Source organism: Notechis scutatus, chromosome 1 (genome assembly GCF_049901735.1).
Source record: "Notechis scutatus isolate UNSWTSFEM ecotype Mainland chromosome 1, rNotScu1.2, whole genome shotgun sequence".
Lineage (NCBI taxonomy): Eukaryota > Metazoa > Chordata > Lepidosauria > Squamata > Elapidae > Notechis > Notechis scutatus.
The window spans coordinates 200,365,671-200,393,537 of record NC_142009.1 but is presented as its reverse complement, the minus strand read 5'-3'; the positions used below and the strand labels follow the sequence as shown (position 1 = coordinate 200,393,537).

Below are 27,867 nucleotides of genomic sequence, written 5' to 3'. Positions count from 1 at the left end.
CCACGCCAAATTCTTGCTAGGGGTTTGCCCGATGTGGTGTGAACCAGTACCACCACTGGGCATGATCCTGTCATAATTAAGCACTTTTGAATGAATCCCATCAAAGGAAAATGTTTACTATATATTAAATGCAATTTAATGTAAGCTTTTGAATAAAATGAATGCACACAAAGATCATATCTAGTTCAAAATTACATAAGTGATAATTATGTATATGATATAAATTATGAGTTCTGAAGCCAAGTTATTGTATTTTACCTGCATTACTTATCATATTCAAACTTTATATTTAAGTATGAGTGTTCTAAGACTTTGACAAAGTTAAGCACTGGAATTTCCATTGCTAAGCAATATGGCCATAAGGCGTGGACACACTGCTTAGTGAAGGCATTCCCTGCAGCCCCAGTTGATATTAACAGAATCCCATGGTTATTAAGCAAGTAACCATTACAACCAAAGTCCATGGAAGCCAGCAGAAAGTTGCACGTTCTAGGCCCACAGGCAGATAAGTGGCTAGAAATGACTGAATTACCAAGAAAACAAAATGTTTTTTCTTACCTGAGTCCCAGGGGGAGCTAAACCTATGCAGAAAAAAATTGAGAAACCAATTTTATGGAAATACTAAAACAAACCCTTCCTGATTTACTTAATGTGATTCAAAAAGGTTTCAAGTTTATTAAAATAAATTGGCACACAAGTCCTATATTTAACAGCTTACTTTCCAGGAACTACTTCAGGCAGAATGTCATGAATGTACATTTTGGCAGAGGCCACATTTAATTAATACAATTTAGACTCTGGGTAGCTTATACCAGTGGTCCCCAATCTTTTTTGTACCAGGGACCAGTTTCACGCAGAAACACTTTTTCAAGGACCGGGGAGGGGGGAGGAGTCCGAGTTTGGTGGTTTGCTTGCAGACATTTCATTACCTGACTAGGTAACATCTGATGTTGTTACCTAGTCGGATAATAAAGCGTCTGCCAGCAAACCACCAAGTTCAGGGAGCGCCAATGCCTCCTCATTGCAACCCTGAGCGACAGATATTCTCTTCTATTGGGACATTTAAAACGGAGGGTTTCAGCTGCAGATTCAGGAACTGCGCCTGGCTGAGGAGCGCCTTCAAAACTGAGCGCTGGGCGGCGGCGGCCCACGGCTGTCTCCGCGGCTCAGGACAAGTCCCTGCAGGATGGCTGAGAAACCCCGCCTCTCGGCCCTGCCTCCCTCAGCCTCATCCCTCAGGTGTCTGCCTCGTTCCTCTCTCAGTCGCTCTCTCGCTCCTCCACCAGCCCAGGAAGAAACTGCTTCAAAGAAGCCGGCAGGATGGCTTTTCCTGTCGGCGCAGCTCCCCCGAAGCGCCCGTTCACCCCCACCCCGCTGCCAATCAATCCAGGTTCAATCCAGTGCTCCGTTCTGCCTGCCTGCCTGCCTGCCTTCGTTTCTGGTTGTTTCGGAGCAGCTTCGGCTGAGTAAAAGAGGCGAATAGTTATTATTCTCAGCCGAAGCTGCTCGAAACAACCAGAAACGAAGGCAGGCAGGCAGGCAGAACGGAGCACTGGATTGAACCTGGATTGATTGGCGGGGGGGGGGTGAACGGGCGCTGGGAGCTGCGCCGACAGGAAAAGCCACCCTGCCGCCTTCTTTGAAGCAGTTTCTTCCTGGGCTGGTGGAGGAGCGAGAGAGCGACTGAGAGAGGAACGAGGTGGGAGGAAACCGAAGCCACTGAGCCAGAGAGTAGGACAGGCTTTGGTTGCTTCCTCCCTCCCCTTCTTTCATTTGTGTCCTTGATCCCTGATCCCAGCAGCATTCACCGAAGGCGAAGAAAGCCGCCATTTTTATTTTATTTTTAATTTTTATTTTCTTTGCGGCCCGGTGCAAAGTGATCCACGGGCCGGTACCGGTCCGCGGCCCGGTGGTTGGGGACCCCTGGCTTATACTTAAAATGAAAGGCAGAAATAATAAAAAATAAAAAGGCGTTCATAGGTGTTCAGAAATTAGTTATGTGTTACATGCAATCAGCCAGATCACATTTTAACTACCTAATTTCCTAGAAAGCATCATTCATGCCAATATTCCAGTACTTCTCTTCCAGAGCGGCTATTACATTCATGTATCGTACAAAGTTAGCTGCGTTGGTTAGATTCACTTTTGCATGTTGCATGAATTAACCCACTGTGCTCTACAAATATATTTTTATTGTTTAGCAAAAATTAAAGTTCACTATGCTCCACAAATAAACCTGAATGAAAAGCTGTCAACTTTCCTTTCCTTCAAAAACCTTGAAGAATTTATTCCTAGTGTTACTTTTCAGCCATGACACCAAGTAGACCTAACCCTAAATTTATTTTAATTCAATGGGATTTCCCATGTATTTTACTGTGGTCCACAAACAAATCTGAATGAAAAGCTGTCAACTTTCCTTTCCTTCAAAAACCTTGAAGAATCTAGTCCTAGTGTTACTTTTCAGCCATGACACCAAGTAGACATAACCCTAACCCTAGCCCTAACCCTTAATTTATTTTAATTCAAAGGGATTTTCCCATGTATTTTACTGTGCTCCACAAACAAACCCAAAAGATAAGTGGTTGCTGCATGGTGGGGGAAGGAGCAAGAGGGTGCATAAGAGGATGGTCCGGGCATGCAAGAGGGTCAAGGAAAGTATGAAGGGGTGTGCAAAAGGTACTATTTGGGTCAGGTATGCAGGATGGCAAAGATGCAAGGAGGTACATTTGAGGTGCTGGCTGTGGAAGGTGAAAAGGGTTGTGCAAGAGGCTCCACATAAGCCAGAGAGGGTACAAATAAATTCTTACTTATGCTTTGATATTTTGTGACGTGCTTTTAACATAACCACCTAGTCACTTAGGTGAGATGGATAGTATAGAAATGTGATGAATGAAAAAATAAATAGAAATATAACTGGTGGGCTGACACAATCCTGACCACTCTGTTGTTAGAATTCTTTCCCCTAACAATTGTTAGCATTTTCTCTTGTAAGGATGTATTTTTCTAGCTGAACTTTTAATCCAAAAATATTATTTCTAAAGACCATAAAGTTAATTTGTTCCACTATAAAAACAGGCATTTTCAAAATTTCCTTGATAATTAAATTAATGGCAAAATTTATTTTTAATTAAAAATAATATTTCTTGTAGCAGCTTAAATTACTTAACAAATAACTAATTATTCATACATACCGATTTGTGAATCCATGCTATTCACTCCTGGCTGTAAAAAACAAACAAATATATATATACATATTAATATATATATACCTATTTCATGCCGCAGATAAAAGCTATTTTGAATGACAATACAGACTTGTTTATATAATCTTTTTTGGTAATAACATGGAAGTGGTTTATCTTTGCCAGTTTTTTTTTTTTAAACTTTCAACTCCAGTCTTTTGTGCTTGTATTTTCCGGTCATTTCCTGACCAAGTACTGACCAGATCCAAACTTGCTTAGCTTTTCAAAACCAGACAATACTGGTTAGGAAGAAAACAAGCAAACTATGGACAGACCTCAACATACAACCAATAGGGGCCAAAAATTTTGTTGTTGAGTGGTATCATTATTAAGTAAGGCATAGTGCAACTGAACGCAATTTTACAAACTTTTCTGTTATTTGCAACTCATTTCCAGTTCTCCTTTGACTTTTGCTTTACAGAAGCTGGTTGAGGATGGTTGTATATGGCAATCTGCAGGAGACTGTGATCATTATAAATGTGCACCAATTTCCAGGATCTCAAATTATGATCACATGACTGTGGGGCACTTTGACAGTTCTTAAGTGTGAGGACTGGTTGTAAGCCAGTTTTTCCAGCACCACTATTAACTTCAAAAGTTTGCTAAATGAGTGGTCTTTAAGCGAGGACTATCTGTATTGTGGAAAAAACCTACACTGATATAGTCTATGGTCACCGGCTCTGAAGCTTAGCTCAAAGGACACTATTTTTAAAAAATACATGTTAAGTATTATTTACCGTATTTTGGGGAAATAAACAGTCACTACCATTTCATGCAGGTTCCTCATATTTGGATCTTAGGAATGTGTTTTGTGTACAATCATGCAAGATTAAAAATAGTTACATAATAGAAAAGGATGAAAGTCTGGAATGTTTATTCATTCATGTCCTGATCACCTCATGGCTTAACTACTGTAATGCGCTCTATAATGGGGAGCCTTGAAGACCACCTGAAAGTTTCCACTGATTCCATTGATGCATTATTTGATTCAAGATGTGATATGAGACTTAGTTGCTTGAGGGACTGCCTATCTCCATATTATCTACCCAGCCAATTTGATCTGGCAGGATTGGCACATGTCAGGTTCCCTTGACTAAGCAATGCCATTTATCAGGGCACTGTAAGTGCACCTTCTTTAAAGCAGCACCTGCCATCTAGAATGAGGTTCCCTTAAGATCCAGACAGTCTCCAGTTGTTGGTATTTGAAGGGTCTTGAAGACTTGACAAGGGCGACCGAAACTTTCTTCAAACTCCATGGGTTGTTTTCCTTTGTTCTCATCTGTTTTTGTCATCCTGTCAAGTTTACCCTTTTTAAAAAAATCTCTTCCCCTCCCCTTCTTATTTTAAAGTTTCCGACAACTTGTATTCCACCCAGTTGATAGGAGTTGGGCAGCATATACTGTAAATATAATACATTACTATTTTCTCTTAGCAATTATCTATTTCTCTCAATCATCTATTACTGGGAAGAGGAAAGATTAAGCATCCTCAAATGTCATTTATATAGGCAGTTTTAGTCAGCTTGCTGAATTAGTACCAAGGAGTACCACCACATAGAAAACAATGTATTATATTTCCATCTTAATAAACTCAGAAGACTTTCCAAAGTTTATAAAATTTAGAGGTAGTGCTTTCAATTTTTGACCAAAAACTAATGCAGTTGTTTCAGAACAAGAGTAATGACAAAGCCACTCCCACAAAGCTAATATGAAGAACTTGCAAAGCCACTAGAAATGGAGATGGCAAGGGAGAGTCTTAGTGATAATCCGGGGTGGGATGCTACTGGTTCTGCCCGGCTCCATAGAACCGGTAGCTCTGAAGAGCAGCAAACACCGAACCAGTTCTGTGTTTGCTGCTGTTTGGCCCACCCGCCCACTTACCTGTCCTTTATTTCCTGCTTTTTCAACCTCAGCCGCTTTGCGCGACACAGCTGAGGTTGAAAAAGCAGGAAAAAAGTGCCTTTTCAAATGCTGCGCACTTGCGCGCAGCACTTTTCAGCTGTCCGGGCGGCACAGCTTAAGGATTTTTACACACGCACACAGTCACCGAACCGGTAGTAACACCGGTTGAATCCCACCCCTGGTGATAAGAGATATTATTTTGATATATATGCTGCCTTTCTTCCAAGAGATCTCTCAGGTAAAAATTCAATTTTTGAAAAAGACAGTTAAGATATTAAAGATGAAAGAGATCAGAAAATTATTTTAAAAAACCAGATTACAGGATAATGTACATTTTACTGTACAGAACAAAAAAGAATGCATAGATTTTTGTAATGCTTTTTGTGGAGAATTAGCATTTCATAATTAACTGAAAATGGAGACCAAAAGAAAGAAAATAAATGCTTGCATGTCTAAAAAAAATCATAGGCTACTGCCAATAAAAATGAAAAGCAATTGAGGAAGCTTATAGGGAGAAAATATAAGTAATTCAGTTTTGATTCTTTTCTAGGATATTTAATTTGGATAAGCTGGTGGAAACTAGACAAATAAAAAAAAGATTCTATAGGAAACGCTTTGATTCATCTTCACTGGTTCACTATTTTTTTACTGTCTGTAAGAGGGAATTTTCTTTTCTCACTAGCAAGTGCAGAAATTAATATACTGTAGTCTATTTATTTAGCCATGTGAATCAAGATTATTAATGATATTCAGGCACACAGCAAAAATATAACACAATGTAAAGAGACAATATAGAGAAAAAAAGGTAAAATAAACCCCTGAAACCTAAAAGATTCAATGAGAGAAAGAAAGCTGAAGAGAAGCATCTTGCAACAGAAATGTTGTGTGAGCTATCAGACAACATAGAGTAACAATCTAAAACACTGATTAAGTCAAAGAAAAGAGACTAAAATGAAGAATAATCAGGAAGTCTATTTTACAAATAATATCTATAATTCTTTTTCACTTATTTGCCATACACAGTCCATGCCCAATTTCAGCCTCTGTTCACATCATGAATTTGGCATCAATTTGGTTTTGAGATTGTAACAGAGTTGACCTTCTCAAGTTAAGAGAGTTTGCATTGGTTAATACTTCAATAAGAGACTATCAGGGAAATCTGGATCTACTATGAAATCATCAGGAATTGAGACAAGTTAATTTTGCATAACTATTAAAGCTAAACTAGTCATTCTAGTAAAACAGAGTAATCAAATATGCATTTTTCACGTGTACCTATAAAGTAGAGGTTTGGACATAGAATTTAAATGACAAAGGGAATGCTGTTCCCTACCTCCTATTCGCAATCTAGATACAAGTAGTCCTCGACTTACAACAGTTTGTTTAGTGACCAAAGTTATAACATTGCAAAAGTGATTTATGACCATTTTCACACTTATGACCAATATAGCATCCCCATGGCCACGTGATCAAAATTCAGACACTTGGCATCTAATTCATATTTATGACAGTTGCAGTGTCCCAGGGTCACGTGATCACTTTTTGCAACCTTTTGACAAGCAAAGTCAATGGAGAAGTCAGATTACTTAACAACCATTACATTAACTTAACAACTGCAGTGATTCACTTAACAGCCGTGGCAAGAAATGGGGCAAAACTCACTTAACAAATGTCTCACTTAGCAAAAGAATTTTTCAGCTCAATTGTGGTCATAGGTCGAGGACTACCTGTTCTTTTCTTCAACTCCTTCCAGATTTAAACTAGGAATGTTAGTCTATCTCATCCAAAATTAAGTTATTCATACCCTATGAGTTAATAAAGTTTTTCTCTATAGCATCTCTAGAACATGAGGTGATGAGGAAAATGAAATTATTAGTTTGCATTTTCATTTCTTGACAAAAAGATAAAACAATTAAATTCAAATATTTACAAATTTTATAATTATGCAGTCTATTAAACACCTCAGGCTACCTTATAATGAAACATGAAATAATCATATTCTGACTTTAATAAAAAATTCTGAACTATTAGCATTTTTTATTATATAAATTTGAAATAATTTGCAATAAAGTGGCTCAAGTTCAGGAACTGTTCTAATATAAAAAAGATACTGAATTGTATATTGGGGAAAAGGTACAGGAAAAGGATACAGAAATCAGTACAGCTGAGAGCAAATACTTTTAAAATTATAAACAGAATATTTACCGGTCCTGTTGGCTGCATGGGGCCATGAGACATATGGGGTGCCATCATTCCAGGCATCACTGACTGCATCATTCCAGGCATCTACAATCAAAGTATGATTATTGTATATGTTTAAAACTAGACACACTACATCTGTAACTATTTTTTGTTGATGGGAGGATATAGTTTAACCCTGTTCCCAAACAGGTAAATTGGGGCATAACAATAGAGTTATAAAAGGGTATATAAGTTTAACAAAGGAATCCAGCAATTGTCTGATGATGTTCCAAATAAATAGTATTAAAACTCTAAATGATCAGAAGCTTTAAAGTAGGCAAGATATTAATTGCTGAGGGCCAACAAATACGGACACTATTGTTCATCTACTCTTGATTGTCTTTCAAAAGGGAACCCACGACAAAACATGAAGAAAGAAGCAGACTGGTATGGAGGGATAGCAGAAAGATAAACAAGAATATGGGCCCATATGCTTGTGTCTTATTTTTAAAAAACCCAAACGTTAGACTACTTACAAGTCATTGAAGGAATGGGGCCCAATCCATTTAAAACCTCTAATTCCCAAACCAATTCCCTGTGACCTATGTAAACTCTATTAGTCTTGAGGGCTCATTTACCTCATCTATGAACAGAGGATAATACCTGAAGAACTTGTCTCACAGGGCTGGAGTAAGAGTTATGCTGCAAAGATGTTCCAAGATGAAGAGAACTATAAAGTTTAAGAATTATGACTGCAGGGTTCAAAAACATGAACTGTTAAAAAGCGGAGAAAGGCATGCAACAAGGATGCAAACTACCGTAACCAATTAAAACCATATCATTTTCCTTTTTCCTTAAATCAGTGTAAATATAGCGAGGGATAATTCTTACTATGACAATGATGCTGCAAGACAATACACACAAGGGTCTAATACAAGCCAGCTTGGGCATTTATCATATAGAACTAATTTCCGTGTGTATGCACATGGCTGTTAACCAGAAAAAATATTCTGAAAGAAAGGCAGAAGTTTTTTGAAATTTTCATCAGTCCTCATTGGGGACTTACAGAATGGTGACAAATAATTAATTGGCCGTATTCAGCCAATTTTGTTGGCAGTTCCCACAAATAGTGCTAGGGAAATCAACCCCCAAATATGTAATGACAATCCCTGAAGGGTTGGCCAAATAACCCCATTCCCATGTATCTTCAGGGAGCATCAGGTTATTGCTCCCTCTTACCTTCCATCTTGTGTGGAGGGAGAGGTATTTGGTAGGGCTACTGCTCCACCCTCAATCCACAAGGTTTTCTTGGAAGCGTGAGGAAGAGAAGAAAGAATGGGAGTGGCCCTCCCATTCCCCACCATCCTGTAGAAGCAGGAGAAGAAAGGAGTCTTGCCCCACTGCTGCTTCCAAATAAGTGTGTTCCAACCAAGAGTTGCTCCCTAAATATCTCCATCCAAATAGTTTTAGAAACACTTTCAGAATACAGGCCACCAATTATATTCTAGCCCCATAAAAGAAAACATTTACGCTTGACAAATCCAGGTTTTAGGAAAGCCACAAAGCTCCAGGGTTTATCAACTATGTGGTGGCTCTTAACACATGGATTTATAACCCATTGTCTTTGAATGGTAATCCTGTTTTAAGTACTTGGAGACATCCTTAATTTTATGACATATCACTTGATGCACAACTCAAGATATGCATAAATCAGTGCCTGGAGAAAGGAAATACCAATATCAATAGGAAAAAACATTGTTTAAATAAGAATAAACTGTGAAATATGATAAAATAAACTGGATAAGTGGAATACAGTAGCGCCCAAAAGCGATAAAAAAGAGCTTCTAAAGATTTGTTAGTTTTTTTCCTTAAATAGAAAAATAATATTTCTTGAAGAAAGTACTTAGGTTGCTTAAATGAATGGGACAATAGCCTCATATCAAAGATGTAATTCTCCATATTTTGTGGCAAACACATATACAGCCTGCCTTAGATTTCTTGGGATTCATTTCTAGTAATATGTGCAAGAAAATCGCCCATTTGCGTTCTATGAATTCTTCCTGATGGCCAAGTAGTAAAATATGCCAGACAACAGTAATGTGAGCAGAACAACAATTTAATACAAAGCAATAGCCTAGGGAATTCGATCAGCTATGTTAAATAGGCTGATAATTAGGGGCTTTGCAATTAATGAGTAATAAGGTAAGTAGCTGAACTGCTCAAATTACTTTCATGTTTCCTATTCATCATTCAACCTTGTTTAAACTACGTGCACCTAACAAATTAGGATACTGTCCAGAATGCAAAGGACTTACACGATCTTTAATGCTATATGAGGACAGAATGGCCTTTATTCATAAAAAAAGATGAAATCTTTTTATATTAGTGCAGGACTAGTACTAAGAGTGACTTTAAAATTCAAGGTTTGAATTAGTGTAAGTATGGACAGTATAGTACTGGGATTACTATCTAGAGTGGTAAGCAAAGGGTATTTTTTAAAATTCTGCTATATCACACTGAACACAAAGAGCTAAGGACACTACGAAAAGGGAAAATAAAAGCCCAGATCTGAAAAGGCTAAACTACTTATTGACATACAGGAGAAATATATTGTGGAGAAGGATTCAACCTAATAGTAAGGAATGTAAGGCCAACATACTTTCCTATCCCAAATATTATGCAGAAAAGTAACTGATCTGTTTAAGGAAAAAAAAATCTTCTGAAATCATTTAAGTCAGGAATAATGAGAAAAAGAGATTAAGAAGATTGTACTGATATGAATCAGTGCCAATTCCTAATGACCTATGGAAAGTGTTTAAAAGATAGAAATTACAGTACTGTTCCATTTTAAATTATTATATATAAAACAAAATCACAGAAGCTCATTTACCTGTCCCATTTGTGGTCCTCCCATTGGAGGCATCATTTGAGGCATCATCCCATGAGATACTGGAGGCATGTTGGGCGGCCTTTGGCCCATAGGATGCATTCCCATGGGTGGATAGTGAGGCATGCCTGGATGTCCCATCTGAAAAACACAGTTGAGGATTTTAGGAAAACAAGTGAAACAGAAACAAGCTATCTTCCAAATCTGGTTAATCAGGACTCTCAAAAGAGCAAGATATTTTAAACTGTTACAATATCACCAATATTGTCAATATATAAAAGTTTTATCTTTTTCCCTTTATGGACATTACAACTCATGATAGTTTAAAAACTTGCTACTTTATTATTGCAATTATTATTTGTATTTGTCATATGACAAGTCTCCAAGAAAAAAAGTATAGTATTAGGGATGCACAAAACGTTTCAATCTATTTTGATTTTGAAATGCTTCAAAATGTTACCACAGTTTATTTTGCATTCAAACACTACTGCTCTGTGTTTGAACAAGACATTCTGTGATTGAAACATTGTACATCAGATTTCAAATGATCCAGTCTCAAATATATTTTCTGCCAGATGAGAATGTCAGAAAACATTCTTCTGAAAATCTGAGTTGTAAAATCTGATTGTTTTCTCATAAAATGGTAGTTGAAATATGCATACAGCAGTTCATTGCCTCCAACAGAGTCCACTGAATTGGGTAGCTCTAAACAATTTAAATAAAACACCCAGTTATTTATGGCCATCCAGATTTGCACTGTCAGATCTAAAGCAATTAGACCTTTAATTAATTTAAATTTATAGGTTTAAATATATTAAAAAAGTAAATGTTAAAGTATGGGGAAAAATGAAAACTGCTTGTATGTTTCTTAAGTTTTAGTTGTACTGATAAAAAACATATGAATTCATCAGCTAACATAGACTGTTCAGTGCAAATACTGAGGCAGACATGAGTTTTACTAAAAATAAATTCTATCGGGTACCCTAGCCATTAGCTTGTTAGTGATTTATGACTTTTAGACCCTAACCAATTGCATTTGGCTATCTCTTTGTGCATAACTCTGACTAAAGATCTTCTAAAACATCTTTTGCTTGTATTATTTTCTCAAATCATTATTAGGGTAATCTGCAAGTCAGTTTTTTCAAGTGCCACATACAGGAAACTATGTATTTCAAGTCACTCATCTTTAAGGTTCTGCAATCAAATTGAAATACTTTTGTTAAGCAGATGTTATTTTGCTATTTTAAAATTTTAATGACATTTTGGGAGGGGGATAGAATAATGGCTTGATTTTTTTCAACTATCTTTAGATTGTAAAAGGAATAAAACATATTCATAATCTGCTCTGAATACCTTCATTACATTCTTAATTCTTTCAAGAAATAATTTGGGTAGCAAATCTTCAAACAGGAAAGACTTGGACAGCAAGTCTTCAAAGAGAAAATAACATGTATATTAGGCAGATTTGAGTATAAGTAGTATAATTTTTCTTAGGAATTAAGCACTAATGATAAAACTTTATTAAGTATTCCTGCAAATAATATTGTCATTGACCTACTTTGTTTGAAAATAGTGATAAGACTTGGCAACTTATGAAACATGAAGTTACAACTGTGCAAATGCTTCACATATATTGGTAACATTCACATGGAACAACAATAATGAATGTTGACTTGCCACTGAAACCTCATACTTTTCCTCCTGTAACTAAAGCACTAAATAAAATGGATTCATTTGTTTTATGATTCAAATCAAGGTTCTTGGCTTACTGTCCCCTTTTAAGGCAGTATTAAAAACTACAGGATTTTTTTTTTTTGGGTGCTTTACAATGCAGAGGAAAAATCAGGAGTTGCAGGTGAACAGTGAAAGAGGAAAATGAAAGTCAATTGATTGCTCGATTAATAAATGAATAAAATAAACAAATATTTATAAATAAAATATAAATAAATTCATCCTAAACTGTAGTCCTTCAGAATTCTGGCTTGGTGTTCCAAATAATCATGCCAAATAATTTCAATTTGTTAAATCCTCTTTATAATGCAATTACTATAAAGCTAACAAATCTGAAGACTTATCTCTCTGGAAAAGGATCTAGTGCTGGGAAAGTTAGAAGGAAAGAGAAAAAGATGACCAGCAACAAGGTGGATGGACTCAGGAACACTAGCACTAAGAAGACCTGAAAACACCAAGTTAGGAATAGACAATCAAGGCATGGATGTGGTTGCTAGAAGTTGAAACCAATGTGACAGCACACAATCAACAATGCTGATTGGGAGACGATAATATAATATTCCTATTCCTGTTGATTCCCTACCGTATGCACTGCTGCAAAGATTAAGTCTCGCCATTCTCTGGAATGGTGGAAAAATATGAACTTAACATATGAAAAATATGAACTCCATAGATATCAGGCCTTTCCGGTATTCCTTTCTAGATATGCAGGGAAAAGAAAGCCAATTTGACAGACTGATTTATCAAGGTGCTTTTGCACCTTTCGCTTGTCATCCAAGAAGCTCCTTCACCTCAGAGCTGAAGAAGCTTCTTGGACGAGAAGCAAAAAACGTCTTCAAAGGAAAACCAGGAAGTCTTGAGGGGAAAAAAAAAAAAAAAAGCACCTCTGAGACAACCACGACCTGGATGTCCGAGAATCTCCACAGATATCGAGCCACAAGTTCAACGTTCATCCAGCATTCAGGCATTGGTTAAATCTCCCATTCCGGCTGGATGCCAAACGGTCTAAAAACCGGTGCCCAAAGACCGCCAGCGGTCCGTTACCGTTCAAATACGTGCACCTATATACCCTCTGAGGGAAAACTGCAGGCAAGGCAGAGAGGCGCCAACAAGAGTCAAGACTAATTCAGTCGGGATACCTAGACTCCCTCATCTTCAAATGAGGCCAAGAGGGAGGTTTTTTTTTTTTTTTAAAGAAAACTTCACGGTTATGAAATTTGGGACCGAAGCAAAAGCGTAAAACTTAACTTTCGCTTCCCACCCCCACCTTTCCCTCACCCCCCCCAAAAAAATCGCCTGTCCACCTACCATAACAGACTCTCGGCCCATGCCGCCGCCGCCGCCACCGCCGCCGGTTCCTCCCCGCCGGCGCCCAGCCTCATCGCAGGGTTGAGGAGGCTCCCGCTGCCCGCACTGTTCCCGCCGCCGCCGCCGCCGCCCCTGCCGAGGAGTCTCCCGCGGAGAGGCTGGCGAGAGGCCGGCCCGAAGGGAAGGAGCGGTTCGGGTTCCCCGCGCGGCGGAAGGAGAGGTGCTAGAAGACTGACGGGCTTCCCGGCAGGCCAGTCCGGCCGGCCTCCCATGCGAGCGCTTTTCGGCGACTGTTCCGGTCCGGGGGCTCCCACAGGGCGCACGCCTTCGCCGGGGTTGAGCTGCATCAGGGGAGGAGGCTTGGGCAGCGAGAAGGGCAACGGCTGAGGAGAGGCCGCGGCGGCCGCCGAGTCTCCACCTGACATCGCTTTCCCCCGGCGCAGGCCTGGCTCCGTCGAGCCAGCTCTGCTTAGTTCCGCCGGGATCCGAGGGGGGAGACCGTTAGCCGGAAACCGAACAGAGAAGAAGGGAAGAGAGACCGGACCAGGGACGCGGGTGAGGGGAGGGGGGCGGGGAGGAGGGGTTACTGGTCGGAAGTCTGCGAGGTGGGATCACCGCGCACGCGGCCAGAGGAGGAAAGAACAAAACCTCACGCCGGTAGGGGAGCGGCTTCTGCTTCTCCTCTCGCCGAAGGCGGCCGAGTGGCCAAGATCGGAGTGTGTGTCTGTGCGTGGGGGAGGGGAGCCGGAATGGAGGCGAGGAGGGGGAAAGAGGGGAAAAGAGAGAGAGGAGACGCGCGCACCGCGGAGGACGCTGGGAAAGCAACTCGCTACGAGCGACGGAGGTTAATGGGCGGAGCTACGGAAGCCAAGAGGTACCAGTTCTGGGCGTAAAACAAGGCGGGAAAAAAAAAATAAAGGAACGTGGCGACGAAGGGAAGGTAGAGCCCGAGCCACGCGCGTACGCAGAGTTTCCCTAAATGGAACAGGGCAACCTGGGAGTTCCGAGCTCGGACGGTGGGCGTGGCTAGGCGAGCGGCGGCGTTCGGGAATCCAAGCGGGTCTTCATTGCTGCCGCTGCTGCTGTCGCGGCGATAGGTTTCTTCCTGGGGGAGGGGGGAACTTATTCAAGGGCTCTTTTTAAGGGTTTCCTCAGCCATCCTTTCTGCCCTCTAACAAGTGAATATTCCACTGCCATGGAGACACGCCATGCAGTTGTTGCGGTTAGTTACGGAAGAGGTGAAGGGGTTGAGATGTCGGGCGGGGTTTAACGGAGGGCTTTGAATTGAAATTGATTTTTTATTTTTTTTTGGCAGGGTCCCGAAGCCGCGGGGAGTAAGTGGCCGAGCAGGACCTGTTCGGTGCTCTGTTGCCTTGCGCTGGTTGCCTTGCTGGCGCTCCTGATAGCCATCGTTTGCCTGGCGCTGCGAGGAGAGGCAGGGTGGGAGAGAGTGGTTCACCTTCCCGAAAGAGGGCAAGGTAGACATAACCTTAACCCTAATCCTAAATACAGTTTAACTAAAGATTGGATTTTCCCATGTATTTTCTTGGAGTGTCCCACCCCACCCCCAAAAAAAACCTCGGAAAGAGAAGCTGTCAAAGTTGCTTTCCTTAGGAAAATCTCCAAAGATCTATCCCTAAGCATTAATGTTTGGCCAGGACGCCAAGAAGATCTAAGTTTCAGTTTCTTGGCAATGGGATTTTCCCGTATATTTTACAGCGGTCCACAAACGACTCCAAATGTAGGGTTGTCAATTTTGCTTTCATTCTAAAACTACTAGGAATCTGTTCCTATCATTAGCTTCCAACCATAACTAACCATAGACCTAAGCATAACGCTAGATTGATTTTCATTGGCCGTGGGATTTTCTCATGTATTTTACTGTGCTCCACAAACAAATCCAAATGAAAAGCTATCAACTTTGCTTTACTTCAAAAACCTCAATAAATATATTCCTAGCATTAGTTTTGGATCAGGACACCAAGTAAATTAGTTTTGGGCCATGACACCATGTTGACGTAACCGCAGCCCTAACCCTAAATTCATTTTAATTCAAGTGGGATTTTCCCATGCATTTTACTGTGGTCCACAGAAAACGCAGAACGAAAAGCTGTCAACTTTCTTACCTTCAAAAATCTCGAGGAATCTATTTCCAGCATTAATTTTGGGCCCTGACACCAAGTAAACCTAAACCTAACCCTACCCTAAATTCATTTTAATTCAAGTGGGATTTTCCCATGTATTTTACTGTGGTCCACAAACAAATCTGAACAAAGAGCTGTCAATTTTCCTTTTCTTCAAAATCCTTGAGCAATCTATGCCAAGCGTTAGTTTTGTGGCATGACACCAGTTAGACCTAACCCTAACCCTAAATACATTTGTTATGAGTTGTTTATGGACCTCAATAAATACATGGAAAAATCCCATTTGAATTAAAATGAATTTAGAGTTAGGGCTACGGTTACGTCAACATGGTGTCATGGCCCAAAACTAATATTAGGAATAGATTCTTCGAGGTTTTTGAAGGAAAGAAAAGTTGACAGCTTTTCATTCAGATTAGTTTGTGGGTGACAGTAAAATACATGGAAAAATCCCAGTTGAATTAAAGTGAATTTAGGGTCAGGGCTAGGGTTAGGGTTAGGTCTATTTGGTGTCATGCCCAAAAACTAATGCTAGGATTGGTTCTTCAAAGTTTTTGAAGGAAAGTAAAGTTGACAGCTTTTCATTCGGATTTATTTGTGGGTGACAGTAAAATACATGGAAAAATCCCAGTTGAATTAAAGTGAATTTAGGGTGAGGGCTAGGGTTAGGGTTAGGTCTATTTGGTGTCATGCCCAAAAACTAATGCTAGGAATAGGTTCTTCAAAGTTTTTGAAGGAAAGGAAAGTGGAAAGATTTTCCTTACGATTTGTTTGAGGAGCACAGTAAAATACATGGGAAAATCCCATTTGAATTAGAATGAATTCATGCTTAGGGCTATAGTTAGGGTTAGAGTTAGGTCTACTTGGTGTCAAGCCCAAGAAGTAATGCTAGGAATAGTTTCTCGAAGTTTTTGAAGGACAGGAAAGTGGGCAGCTTTTTGTTGTGAGTTGTTTGTGGACCACAGTAGAATATATGGGAAAATCCCCTTTGAATTAAAGTGAATTTAGGGTTAGGGTTAGGTCTACTTGGTGTCATGGCTCAAAAGTAACACTAGGGATAGATTCTTCAAGATTTTTGAAGGAAAGGAAAGTTGACAGTTTTTCATTGTGCATTGTTTGTGGACCACAGTAAAACACATGGGAAAATCCCATTTGAATTAAAATGAATTTAGGGCTAGGGTTAGGGTTAGGTCTCATGGCCCTAAACTAACGCTAGGAATAGATTCTTCAAGGTTTTTGAAGGAAAGGAAAGGAAAGGAAAGGAAAGGAAAGGAAAGGAAAGGAAAGGAAAGATGACAGCTTTTCATTTGGATTTGTTTGTGGAGCACAGTAAAATACATGGGAAAATGTGAATTTCAATGAAATATGAATCTAGGGTTTATTGTTAGGTTTACATGGCGTCATGGCCAAAAAGTAAGGTTTGTTAAGGAAGGTATAGTTGACACCTTTACGTTCTGAATTGTTTGTGGATCATTGGAAAATACATTGGAAAATCCTAGTAGTATTGAAAAATAATCTATGGTCAGGGAGTTAGTGTTAGGTTTACTTAGAGTCATGGTTGTAAATTACTGTTCAGAATATATTCTTAGAGATTTCCTAAGGAAAGTGATATTGACATCTTTTGCTCTACTGCTCTTCCTGGACCCTTGCAAAATACATGGGAAAATCACATTTCCAATTAAAATGAAAGAAAGTCAGATTTAGGTCTACTTAGAGCCTGGTGCAAAATTTTTTGCTAGAGTAGATTTCTACAACTTTTGAAATGGAACAAAGTTGACAGGTTTTCATTTGTACTTGTTCTTTATGGACCACAGTTAAATATGTCAGAAAATCCATTTGCAAATGAAAATTAATCTGTGGTTAGGGTTAAGTCTACTTGGAATGATGGCCAAAAACTTATGCTAGGGATAAATTCTTAGCTGTTTCCTAAGGAAATTAATGTTGACATCTTTTAAGATTGACATGAGCTTTATTGTCATTTTTTTTTATTCTGAGCACATTGGCACACATTAAAAATGAAATTCTGTTTCTTGCTCTGAAAAGAAAATGTATTACCCAGACCCCATACCATGTTTTCTCCAAAACAAGACCTGAAAATATGCTGTAGCGTGATTTTTACATGTGTGGTTAATATAAGCCCTACCCACAAAATAAGTACCACTTAAGAGCCTGCACACCCATCCAGGCTAAGTGGTTGCTCGCAGTGCCGCCAAGGCACGTGGGGGGGGAGGGGGTGGAGCTGCCCCGCACCAGCTTATTTCAGGGCCCTTGCAGCTAGGCCATCCACGCCCTGACAACTGCCTCACGGTGGCAGCACTGGTAGCCATGTCCAGCGGGAGCCCACATCCAGCACACTTCTGCTTTGCTCATGACCACAACGGAGCAGGAAGTTGAGCTAGGCACCAGTGCTGTGGCCACGATGCTAGACAGATGTCAGGGTATGGATGGCCTGGCGGGTGGGGCCCTGACTAAGTTCTCTTTAAATTTTTAAAATTTAAAGTAAAAATAAACTTTTTTATTTACAGATCCAGGACATGAAGAAGAGAAAATGGATAGTATGGAAACCAGCATTTTAGGTGAGGCTTATTTTGTAACTTCATTTTGGAATTGTTACAATTTCCTTATATTTGGTGGGTATTCCTCTTGACGGAAATGTAATTCATAAAATGGAATGCATTCTGCAATTTATTCATGAATTAATGTATGCTGCTGTATCATTAAAATAACTACAATAGTGATGGCTAACCTTTTTCTCATTGTGTGCCGAAAGTGTGTGCATGCCTACACCCATAATGCAATGTGTGTGTGACCCCCTCCCACTCACCCCACACCCTGCGTATGTGCATGCGACCCCCCCAGTAGGCCCAAAATGAAGTGGGGGGCGCTGCACCCCCTGTCCCCGAGCATTGTGCACGCAACCCCCAGCACTCCCCCATCGCTGCAGATACATGTCTCCCACATGCACCCCGCCCCTTGTGCATGCACAGCAGAGACCTGAAAATCAGCTGGCCAGTGGGACCCCCCTAATAGGCCCAAAATGAAGTGTAGGAGGGCGCGCTGCACTCCCCCATGCTTCCCCTGCCCCCGAGCATTGCGCACGTAACCCCCAGCACTCCCCCATCCCTGCACATATACACATGTCTCCCGCATGCACCCTGCCCCTTGTGCATGAGCGACAGAGACCCAAAAATCAGCTGGCCAGTGGGAGGTGCACATGCATGCGTGGTGAAGCTGAGTTGGGGCGACGGCTCGTGTGCCCGCAGAGAGCCATAGGATCGCCATCATGGAACTATAATGTCGACCCTGAAATACCTCATGCTCCCCAAAATTGCTTCCCACCCACCCAACTTGCTGCACCGGGTCACTTACCGTGCAAAGATCCAGCAAGCAGTCTTCTCTCCAGCCTCTCAGCTTTTGTTTAGGCTTGTGCAGGCCTTGCCTGGCACGTTGCAAACCGAAATGGAGCATCAGAGGGGCGGATCCACCTCTCCAGCGCTCCATTTTGGCCTGCAACGTGCCGGGCGAGGCCTCCAGAGTCCCAATGGAGCATCAGAAGGGCAGCCCCGGCCCCTCTGAACCTCCATTTTGGTTGGCAAAGTGCAGGATGAATGTTGCAGAGTCTCTGCAGTTGTTCATACAGGCGAACAACTGCTGTGCTGCTGTAAGATTCGTAGTTTCGGAACTTGTTCATAAAGCTAGAGGGCCCTTATTGCGTAGCTTTGAACGTTCGTTAAGGGAATGCTCGTAACCTGGGGACTACCTGTAAAAGCTAAACGTGCAAAAAGAATGAATGAAAGGAATTAGAAGTAGTTTCTTATTTTCTTTACAGCAATTCAAATACAAAATTATCTCTTATTCTATAATTGTCAAAAAAACATTCTTTTTGTCTGCAATCTATTTTTCTTATCAGAAATCATCAGTTCATTTTTTTCTGTTTCATGCAAACAGAAACAGAAAAACCCCATCAGGAGTTTCCATTCAGCAATAAACATAGATGGCTTTTCTCTAATCAATGAAATAAATGTAACCATTTCTGCAAGTTCCATCATCATTACTGACCTCCATTCTGAGTGGTGCCAAATCTTTCCACTTCAGTTATCTTATATAAAAACAAAGATCCATGACTTTTTTTCCAGCTGTTTGTCCATCTATCCCAAGAAAATAACCTTCTTGTTTCAGTTGCATGTTAGTCTTTAAAATCCTCTGAATCAGTATATGTATTTACATCTAAATCTTTCTAGCCTTCATTATTTACAGTTGTGTGTTTTCTGCCATCAGGATTTTGGAGTCTTCTTGTTCTAGCCATGATGACTGGGCTGTCGTGTTGCAGTTTTTCCTGGACAGTTATCTATTTTGATTCATTCGAACCAGGAATGTTTCCTCCTACTCCACTCTCACCTGCACGGTTTAAGTGAGTATCAATTTAGAAAGAATCAAATGTGAATGGATATTGGGCTTAGAAATCTGCCATAAGAAATTGATACAATATGCATACTACATTTTTACATGATCTCTTGCAATACTGAGGAGTTTTCTTTGTTAGTGTATATTTTTTATTGTTATGAAAGGACTTTATGTAAAAATTTTGATTGGCAAAAGTCATAATGCGCAGTGGAGAACATTATCTACTGCCTCATCTAGTGATGACTATAACTGGAAAATTGTGACTTGGGTTGTAAGAGGAAAAAAAAGTAACAAGCATGAATTAACAATTGAAGGGAAAAAGAAAAAGTAAGATTAAATGATTCAATTTCATAAATGGATTGATAAAAATAACATGAGAGGGTATAGAAAGTTCAGTTGGGCCAAGAATGCAGGAGAATTGTGATAGGATTAATGAGAAGAGAATTACTGATGTCATGAGGTTTAATACCCTGTAAGTTTATTAATACGAAGGATAAAGGAATGACTATAAATATTAAAACATGATTTGTTTGATTATTTAAGATAGGAGTGTCAAACTCAATTTCACTGAAGTCCGGCTCAGCCTTATGGTTGTAGTCAAAGGGCCAGTGGGTGTGGCTGGGTGGTCATGTGACTGGATGGGCATGGCCAACTCAACACTGCTCATGTCAAGGGGCACCTGTGTTGGGTCAGACAAGACTGGGAGGGGTGATCCAAGGTGAGTGCCAAAGCCTGGGGTTAGGGTTAGATGCTTGTGCACAGCTGGGGAGCGTGCCTGGGTGTGTGTGTTGAATGGTGCTGGGGTGCAGTGGGAGGGCAGCCGAACTTCCCATTTGGTTTTAGGCTGGAGTCCAGGTGCAGAGGCAATGGCAGTGGGAAGAGGTCAAAATGGGAAGTCTCTGCCCACTGCTGCCTGCCCATTGCCTGCAACAACTTCCCATTTTCACTTCCCTCCCATTGCAGACCATGCGGTACTGTTCGACTCCCCAGGCATCCTTCTGAGCAGCGCGCAAGCACCAATGCCTTTCATGCAGTGCTGTAGTGCAAGATCACATGAGATCAGTAGCGCAAGCTCTTGTGCAACTCATTTCTCACTTACAGTAGTTTAGACCTCTGTTCTTTGCAAATTGAGGTTTGTAGCAGATCTGGCCGAAGAACATTTGCAAGACAAGAAGATTTGGGGGGGCAGTGAAATTGCCTTATTTGAAGCCTCCCGTCGGCTTGAAAACACCTTTCACACTGTTCCAGTCTTGGCCCAAAGAGCCAAGCCGATGGGAGGTTTCAGGCAAAGTGATTTTGCTGCCTCAAAGTCTCGTTGGCTCATAAATGCTCTTCACGCCGAGACTGCTACAGTATGAAAAGCATTTGCAAGCTGATGGGTGGTTCGAAGCAAGGGATTTCACTGCCCCCAAAATCTTTTTTTTAAAAATAAATTTTATTAAGTTTCCAAATTTTAAAAACATAAAACTTTATACATTGTTATCAACATCAAGACATCTTTTGCATCTTCTCACATTTTTCAGTATATGTATTTACTTATTCCTTTACCATTACATCTTACTCTTACTATAAATCAATATCTTTTATCCTTACATCTCAATCTTCTCCATGGTATATTTACATGTTTACATATTCCCTCATTCTTTTCCTAATTGCCATTTTCTTTTCTTTTTTATTTCTAAACCACTCATCCCAGGCATCCCAGGCCCTATAATAAACTGAATCTTCCCTGTCTTTTATTTTCATCGTTAGCCTGTCCATCTCTATACAATCTGTTTTTTTTTATAACCATGTCTTCCAGTGGAACCCTTTCTTCCTTCCAGAGTTGTCCGTACGAAATCCTTGCAGTTGTTAATATATGTAACATAATATATCTGTTTTATTGCATTTTTGTGTTATTATACCTAATAAAAAAGTTTCCGGATTAAATTCAATTTTCTGATTCGTGATTTCTTCTATCCATTGTCTAATTGTATTCCAATATTTTTTCACTTCCTGGCATGTCTACCAGGTATGAAAATAAGTGCCTTTTTCTTTTCCACATTTCCAACAATTTCGGTCTGAGTTAAACATTTTTGCCAATCTGTGGCACCTTCAATACATTTTGTATTGGTTTTCCTTGTATGCTGTGGATGTAATTAGTTTGTAATTTGATCCCCACATTCTTCCAATTTTCCAAAATCTTGTCGGCTTGCAAACACTTTTCATGCCGTCCCAATCTTCCTCTGCATTCAGGAAGGGACGAAGGCAGGGGGAGAGATTGGCAGCACTGCTGCCAGCTGAGGCTTTCCCATGCAGGGGCAGAGTGGTCCTAGTGAAAGGGGGCTGTGAGGCCAGGTCAACGAGTGTGGCATGGAGGCGCTGGTGCGGTACAATGCTGATCTACAACTCGTGGCAGCCACCCAGGCCTAAATGCAGCCTTAGATCTGACCCGTGTGGCCGGTGTGGAGCCAGTGAGAGACCATCCTGCTATTAAGCCCCACTTCCTGGGCCTGCACACAGGAGACGGCGAGTGTGTGCATCCCGGATGAAAAGGGAATGCTCAGAATGCAGTCAGCCTGCGGGGCAAGATGGTCCCCAGGGACACCAGGCCTTGTGCATGCTTTCCGCTTCCTATGAGCACACCTAGGGGGAGGCGGGGTGACTTCTCGAGTCAGATCTAAAACTGACTGCATTCAAGATCAGATGGCCGCCACCAGACTGTAGAATAGATCAACACTGTGCCTGCATCAGAGCCTCCATGCCCCACTTGTTGGCCTGGCCTCACAGTCCCTGAGGCTTCCCTTTCATTGGGACTACCCCCTGTTGGAAAGCCATGTCTGGCTTCTTGGCTGCAGACTCTGACCTAGGCAAAGCAAGCAAGGGGCACGCTGCATGTGCCCAGAGGCTCCCTTGATAGACATCCAAGCTTCAGTCTCGCTCTGATCTACCCACTCAAGTGCCGGTCCAGGGCACAGTCTCACTAGCTTGCCCCAAACTCGCCCGCAACCTCCTTCAGATGCAACGGCTCACAGCCTTGCCCTGGCCGTGACCACCACCTCAGAGCGCAAGACGTGGGGCGAGGCTCTGGCAGCCTTTCCTCCATCCACACATTGGAAAACCCAGACCAGCTTTGCTGGTGGAACGCCTGCCTGGCAGGTCCAAAGGATGTGAGAGTCTCCAGGCACCAGGGGCAGGTGCTGTGCATGAGCTTTCCAATGGGGGGGGGCAGGGGTTGTCCCAGTAAAAAGAAAATGCTGCCAGTGTCTCCCCTTCCCCGTGTCATTTTCTGAACCTGGCCTCGCATCCTGCAAGGCTTCCCTTTCACTGGGACTGCCCCAGCCTCCCGCATGGGAAATCCATGGCCGCTGGTGGCACAGCCACCAGCAGCACTGCCAAACTCTCCCCCTGGCCTGTGGGGCTGCCCTAGAAATAGTGAAGGACCAGCCTGTGTCACTTTGGTCTGGCCCAGGCCGACTGAGCGCTGATCTAAAACTTGTGGTCAGCCTTACATCTGACCTGGAACCAGCAAGAGACCACCCTGCTGCCTCAGCCCAGTCCCCCAGACATGCACTGGCATCCTAAATGAAAGGGGAGCGCTCAGAACAAAGTCAACCTGTGGGGCAAGGTGTTCCCCAGGGACACCAGGTCCTGCGAGCTTGCCACCTATTGTGCACGTGCCTAGGAGACAGGGAGGGGGTGGGCCAATGGATCTAAGGCTGAGCATGTTTCAGCCTGGAATGGCCGCCGCCAGTTGTAGATCAGCGCACATCCGGGAGGTGGGGGTGAGGCAGCGGGGTGGTCTCAATGGCTCCAGGGCAGCTGTGTGGGTCAGATCTAACCAAATTGTGGGCCAGATCTGCCTGCAAGTCTTTTGAGTTTGACATCCACGCTTTAAGAGAATAAACTAAAGCTAGAAGGGTGATGAGTTTCTGAATGTGGGAACAGGTTGTTATTTGCTAGTGTCAAGGATGGATCTTTGGGAAAAATAATTGAAGAAAAGGAAAAAAGTAAAAGAAACTAGAGTCAACATAAAATGACTGCAGGAAGAGGCAATACAAACTCTGTATGAAATAGTATTAGAAGTTAGATTTATTTCTCAACAGCTTGAATGGAAAATGAATGTACACGAAGAAGCTGCTTGGACTGTAGCAAAAAAGAATTAGGTTGCAAAGACCCAGCAAAATAAGTGGAACTGTATTGATGGGGCAGATGTAAAAAAAATGTTTAATGGAAGGATGAGGTAAAAGAGGCTATGAATATGTGAAATATTGCTGCAAAAAAAAAAGATGAGAAAGATGCATTTTAGTGGTGTGGCCAAAGAGATCAAAGAATGATTAGCATCAAAATAGACAGAAAAACAGCAATTTTTTAGGGGGAAATAAAAGTGGTTTTTTAATTGGATTAATAAAACTAAAGAAGCAGTGTCCAACTGGAGGCATAGAATTAAAAATTAAAGTGAAAAAATTATATGGGATGAACTGAAGCTAAGAAATCTTTGAGGAGACTTTTAGAATTTTTTGTGTGGAAAGGTTAATGATGTCAGATTGAAACGAATACTGTAGACTCAGTTGAAGAATATGGAAGAATTAAAAGTTATAATGCTATGAGGATGTTGAAAACTGGTAATGCTGCAGGTGTAATCCTTTAGCTGGAGAAATGTTAAAATATTGTGTTAAATGTTAACATGTCGATAAACAGGTAGTCCTCGATTTACAAGTTTGTTTAGTGTCCGTTCAAAGTTACAACGGCACTGGAAAAAGTGACACGTCCATTTTTCACGCTTACAAATGTTGCACTACCCCCACTGTCATGTGAGCAACATTCAGATTCTTGGTGACTGGTTCATATTTATGACGATTTGCAGTGTCCCAGGGTCATGCGATCCCTTTGTGTGACCTTCTGACAAGCAAAGTCAATAGGGAAGCCAGATTCACTTAACAACCATAATACTAACTTAACAATTGTGGTGATTCACTGTGGCAAAAAAAAAACCCAGTCATAAAATGGGACAAAATTCAGTTAACAAGCAACAGAAATTTTGGGCACAATTGTTTAAGGGTGTTTGGAAAGCTATTTAGCATAAATCTGATTGAAAGACTATGATAGCTTACAGTGAGCAGAATTTAAGGAATGAAATATAGTTTTATGGTAGGATAGGATATAAGCAAGGATGGGGTGTAAGCAGACTATTCTACATAGCAGATCGGTTTATTGTACACTTGCTGATTTAGAAAGGTATGACAAAATGGAATGTTTTTGAAGGCTGGTAAGAGAAATATGTGAAAGGAATAATCAGACATAAAGTTAAATGAAATGCTTAGCAAATGGTTCAATGCTACTTAAAGAACAAGTCTGTGTTGTGCGATGTCTCCTCAATTTAATGTATTTTTGGGTAAATGTATATAGGAAATGCTTGAATCATTAGAAGAATCCTGGTTAAAAAAGTGAATGCCTGTATATTCACAGCATTATATTCATGCCTGTATGCAGATGACATGCTGGCATCTGAGAAACTGAATGATTTGCAGAGCAGCTTAGATAGATTGTATGAAGCATCATGAAATCTGAATCTTAAGTTTGAATGAATTTTTTGTAACAATGTAGAGACAGATGTGTCATTGAGATTATATATTTTTTGCTATGATGACTGAATAGAATGGAGGAAATGTGAAACTTAGTATTTTGTTAGGATTATACCAATGAGGCACTATAATACAGAGAGATGAAAGAAATGTAAGAATTCGAGACTAAAGAGCGGATTTGGAAAAATGAATTGATAGACACATAGAAATTAACTATTTCGGTTATTTTAAGATTTTATTTAGACTTATTTTTAAATTACAGATTATTTTTATAATCTTACTTGATAATGATGAATAAGTATATTTTAATTAATGACTGGATAATTAGGTTTGTTTAATATTGTAAAAATATTGTAAGTGCTATTAGGGTTAGATGTTGGTTATATTATGGTTAACTTAGAATAAGAGATGATTTACCAGTTATATATTTGTATCTGTACTGAAGAAAGTCAGTGTTTTTTATTTTTTCTTTCTTTTCTCACAATTTTAAATGTCTCCTCTTTTTGATTTTTTTCTAATTTTTATTACATATTTTATTTTTTCTTTGAAATTTAAGTATTTTTTAAAAAACTATGAATCTAAAAATAAATTTATTGAAGGCTGCACAATTATGTTTGATAAAAAATGGCTATCATTTATAAATAAATTGCAAAAACAAACAAAAAACAGAATAAGCTGATTAATTTGTGTGCCTTAAAGAAGGGAAACTGGATGAAAAAAAAGTGGAAATGATGGAAGAAAAATATGTGTTTAATATATGGTGTATTGCAAGGGATTGTATTTGTCAGAAGAAATGAACATGACTATTATGAGAACTGGGTAAATCATGAAGTACTTAAGGGTGTGATAAAGGAAGAAAATAAGGATCAAGAATGAATGAACCACAAATTTATTTTTAAATAGATTTAGTAGATTGCTTTTATCTAATAGAAATTGCCTTTTGTTGCCTTTTGTATTAGAAGCAGTGTTCACATGTGTATACTAAGGCAACAAATTAAGCAATTTCAGGAGTTGGCCAGCAGAGTGTATTGTAGCATAATTTTTTACAACCCAATGTATAAAATTCTTTTTTTTTCTTGAGAATTCCAGAAAATGTAACTATATTGTAAAAAAGATGTAAAATCCATATATAATAGATCGTGATAGACCAATCAGAATTCAATCAGTTGAGTTTGAATTCATTGTTATTTTTACTATCAGAATATATTATATATTTGTGTACAAACTTAAAATACTGAGAACGAATTAAAATTTATGAACACTGAAAAGGGCAGCTCACTAGGTGGTATTACTGTGTTCAGAGGCAGATACATACTAGCATTTCGTAAGCATTAAAACGAAGCCAGCTTATCTATGTAAAATGTTTCATGGCATGAAATATCTATCCTCTCTAATCTGTTAATCAATTAATTGATCTTCTTTTCTTTTCAGGCGACTGACAGGACATTCTTTTCACATGGGCTATAGTATGGCTATATTGAATGGAATTGTGGCAGCTTTCACTATAGCCTGGTACCTTTTATAATCTGCTTTTAAATCTGGGTCTCAGAATACAGCCCTTGAAATCAACCAGGCAGCCATTGTACACAAGATGGTATTTGCTACACTTCCTTTATTTGTTTTGCTTAATATCGCTAAGGGAAAATACTAAAACACATGAACTGATGGAATTTGACAAGGAAAGTCAACCCAAGCATTAAGGAACCATTTTCAGATTCCATTTGACCACCTCATCTAAGATTGAACAGTGATGTTTATTTCTGAAGATCTTCCTGCAGTATTTTTTTGTATACCATTAAATAAATTTAAAATAAGTTTTTATCTTGTTATGCCTCATATATAGCAACAACTTATTGGATTTGTTCTTTATACTAAGTAATTAAAGTGTTTTATTTACTGGAATTAGTTTTTTTATATAGTGCTGATTAACGGGGGTCATGTATCGAGCTTAAATTGCTTTGAAAGATATTTTTTTCATTGATACAATAATTTGAAGTGATATTTTTCCCATGTGTGTATTCAGTATGTAGTATTAACCCTTCCCAGCCTTTATGCCTCAAATAATTTGTATTAGAGCAGCCTCATTTCTAGACTCCCATGGTCTAGAAATTACTGGAAATAATGAAACTCATTGTCTAAATAGCTTGGTGTTCTTGGATAAATATTGATAAATTGGTATTTTGTAGTATTTGCAAATAAACATTAATGTATTTATAATTGATGAGCCAAAATGGAAAAATGGAAGTCAATTATTTGCAATAAGTAAAAATGTACATGTTCTTATTAAAACATGTTGACACATAAAAAATCATGTATTTGTTGAATTATGATTCTGTATTTCTAAAATACTATGGCAAAAGATCCTGTTGCACATTAGAACAACAGAAAAACATACTGAGCGATTAAGGGTTTTGTAGAGAAATAAAATTCAGTATAAACCTGTTTATTCTCTTTCATCATAGGGAAAGGTTGAAAACATATTTGGTTGAAACCAGTTTTCATTTGATG

The 27,867-nt window shown here is 39.9% G+C and overlaps 2 protein-coding genes across 5 annotated transcripts in view; one reads left to right on the top strand and one right to left on the bottom strand.

The window, feature by feature from the left end:
• Positions 1-14,093, bottom strand: part of PRPF40A (pre-mRNA processing factor 40A) — a 38,060-nt gene extending 23,967 nt beyond the window's left edge. The window contains exons 1-6 of one of the 3 annotated variants that reach the window (XM_087949982.1): positions 13,251-13,727; positions 10,215-10,352; positions 8,564-8,689; positions 7,349-7,429; positions 3,192-3,222; positions 559-581 (exon numbers count right to left, since the gene is read on the bottom strand). In XM_087949982.1, coding sequence (XP_087806108.1) covers positions 559-581; positions 3,192-3,222; positions 7,349-7,429 — 135 coding nt within the window. In that variant the 5' untranslated portion in view covers positions 8,564-8,689; positions 10,215-10,352; positions 13,251-13,727. Of the gene's footprint in view, positions 1-558; positions 582-3,191; positions 3,223-7,348; positions 7,430-7,987; positions 8,227-8,563; positions 8,690-10,214; positions 10,353-13,250 lie in introns of those variants that run through there. The other 2 variants (XM_087949979.1, XM_087949981.1) reach the window with 2 other exon arrangements.
• Positions 14,094-14,146: 53 nt separating this feature from the next.
• Positions 14,147-27,667, top strand: ARL6IP6 (ARF like GTPase 6 interacting protein 6). 2 transcript variants are annotated; one of them, XM_026680073.2, is made up of 5 exons: positions 14,147-14,472; positions 14,566-14,728; positions 17,917-17,967; positions 19,670-19,802; positions 26,791-27,667. In XM_026680073.2, the coding sequence occupies exons 1-5, from the start codon at positions 14,446-14,448 to the stop codon at positions 26,882-26,884; spliced, it is 468 nt and encodes a 155-aa protein (XP_026535858.1). In that variant the 5' UTR covers positions 14,147-14,445; the 3' UTR covers positions 26,885-27,667. The 2 variants fall into 2 exon arrangements, with proteins under 2 accessions (XP_026535858.1, XP_087806109.1); XM_087949983.1 differs by having other exon boundaries at positions 14,274-14,472; positions 17,923-17,967.
• Positions 27,668-27,867: the final 200 nt, after the last annotated feature.

Coding starts and splice junctions, on each gene's coding strand:
- ARL6IP6 (XM_026680073.2), top strand. CDS start 14,446: ATGGAGACACGCCATGCAGTTGTTGCG. Junction 14,729..17,916: donor CCTTCCCGAAAGAGGGCAAG/GTAGACATAACC, acceptor TTTTATTTACAG/ATCCAGGACATGAAGAAGAG. Junction 17,968..19,669: donor TATGGAAACCAGCATTTTAG/GTGAGGCTTATT, acceptor TTCTGCCATCAG/GATTTTGGAGTCTTCTTGTT.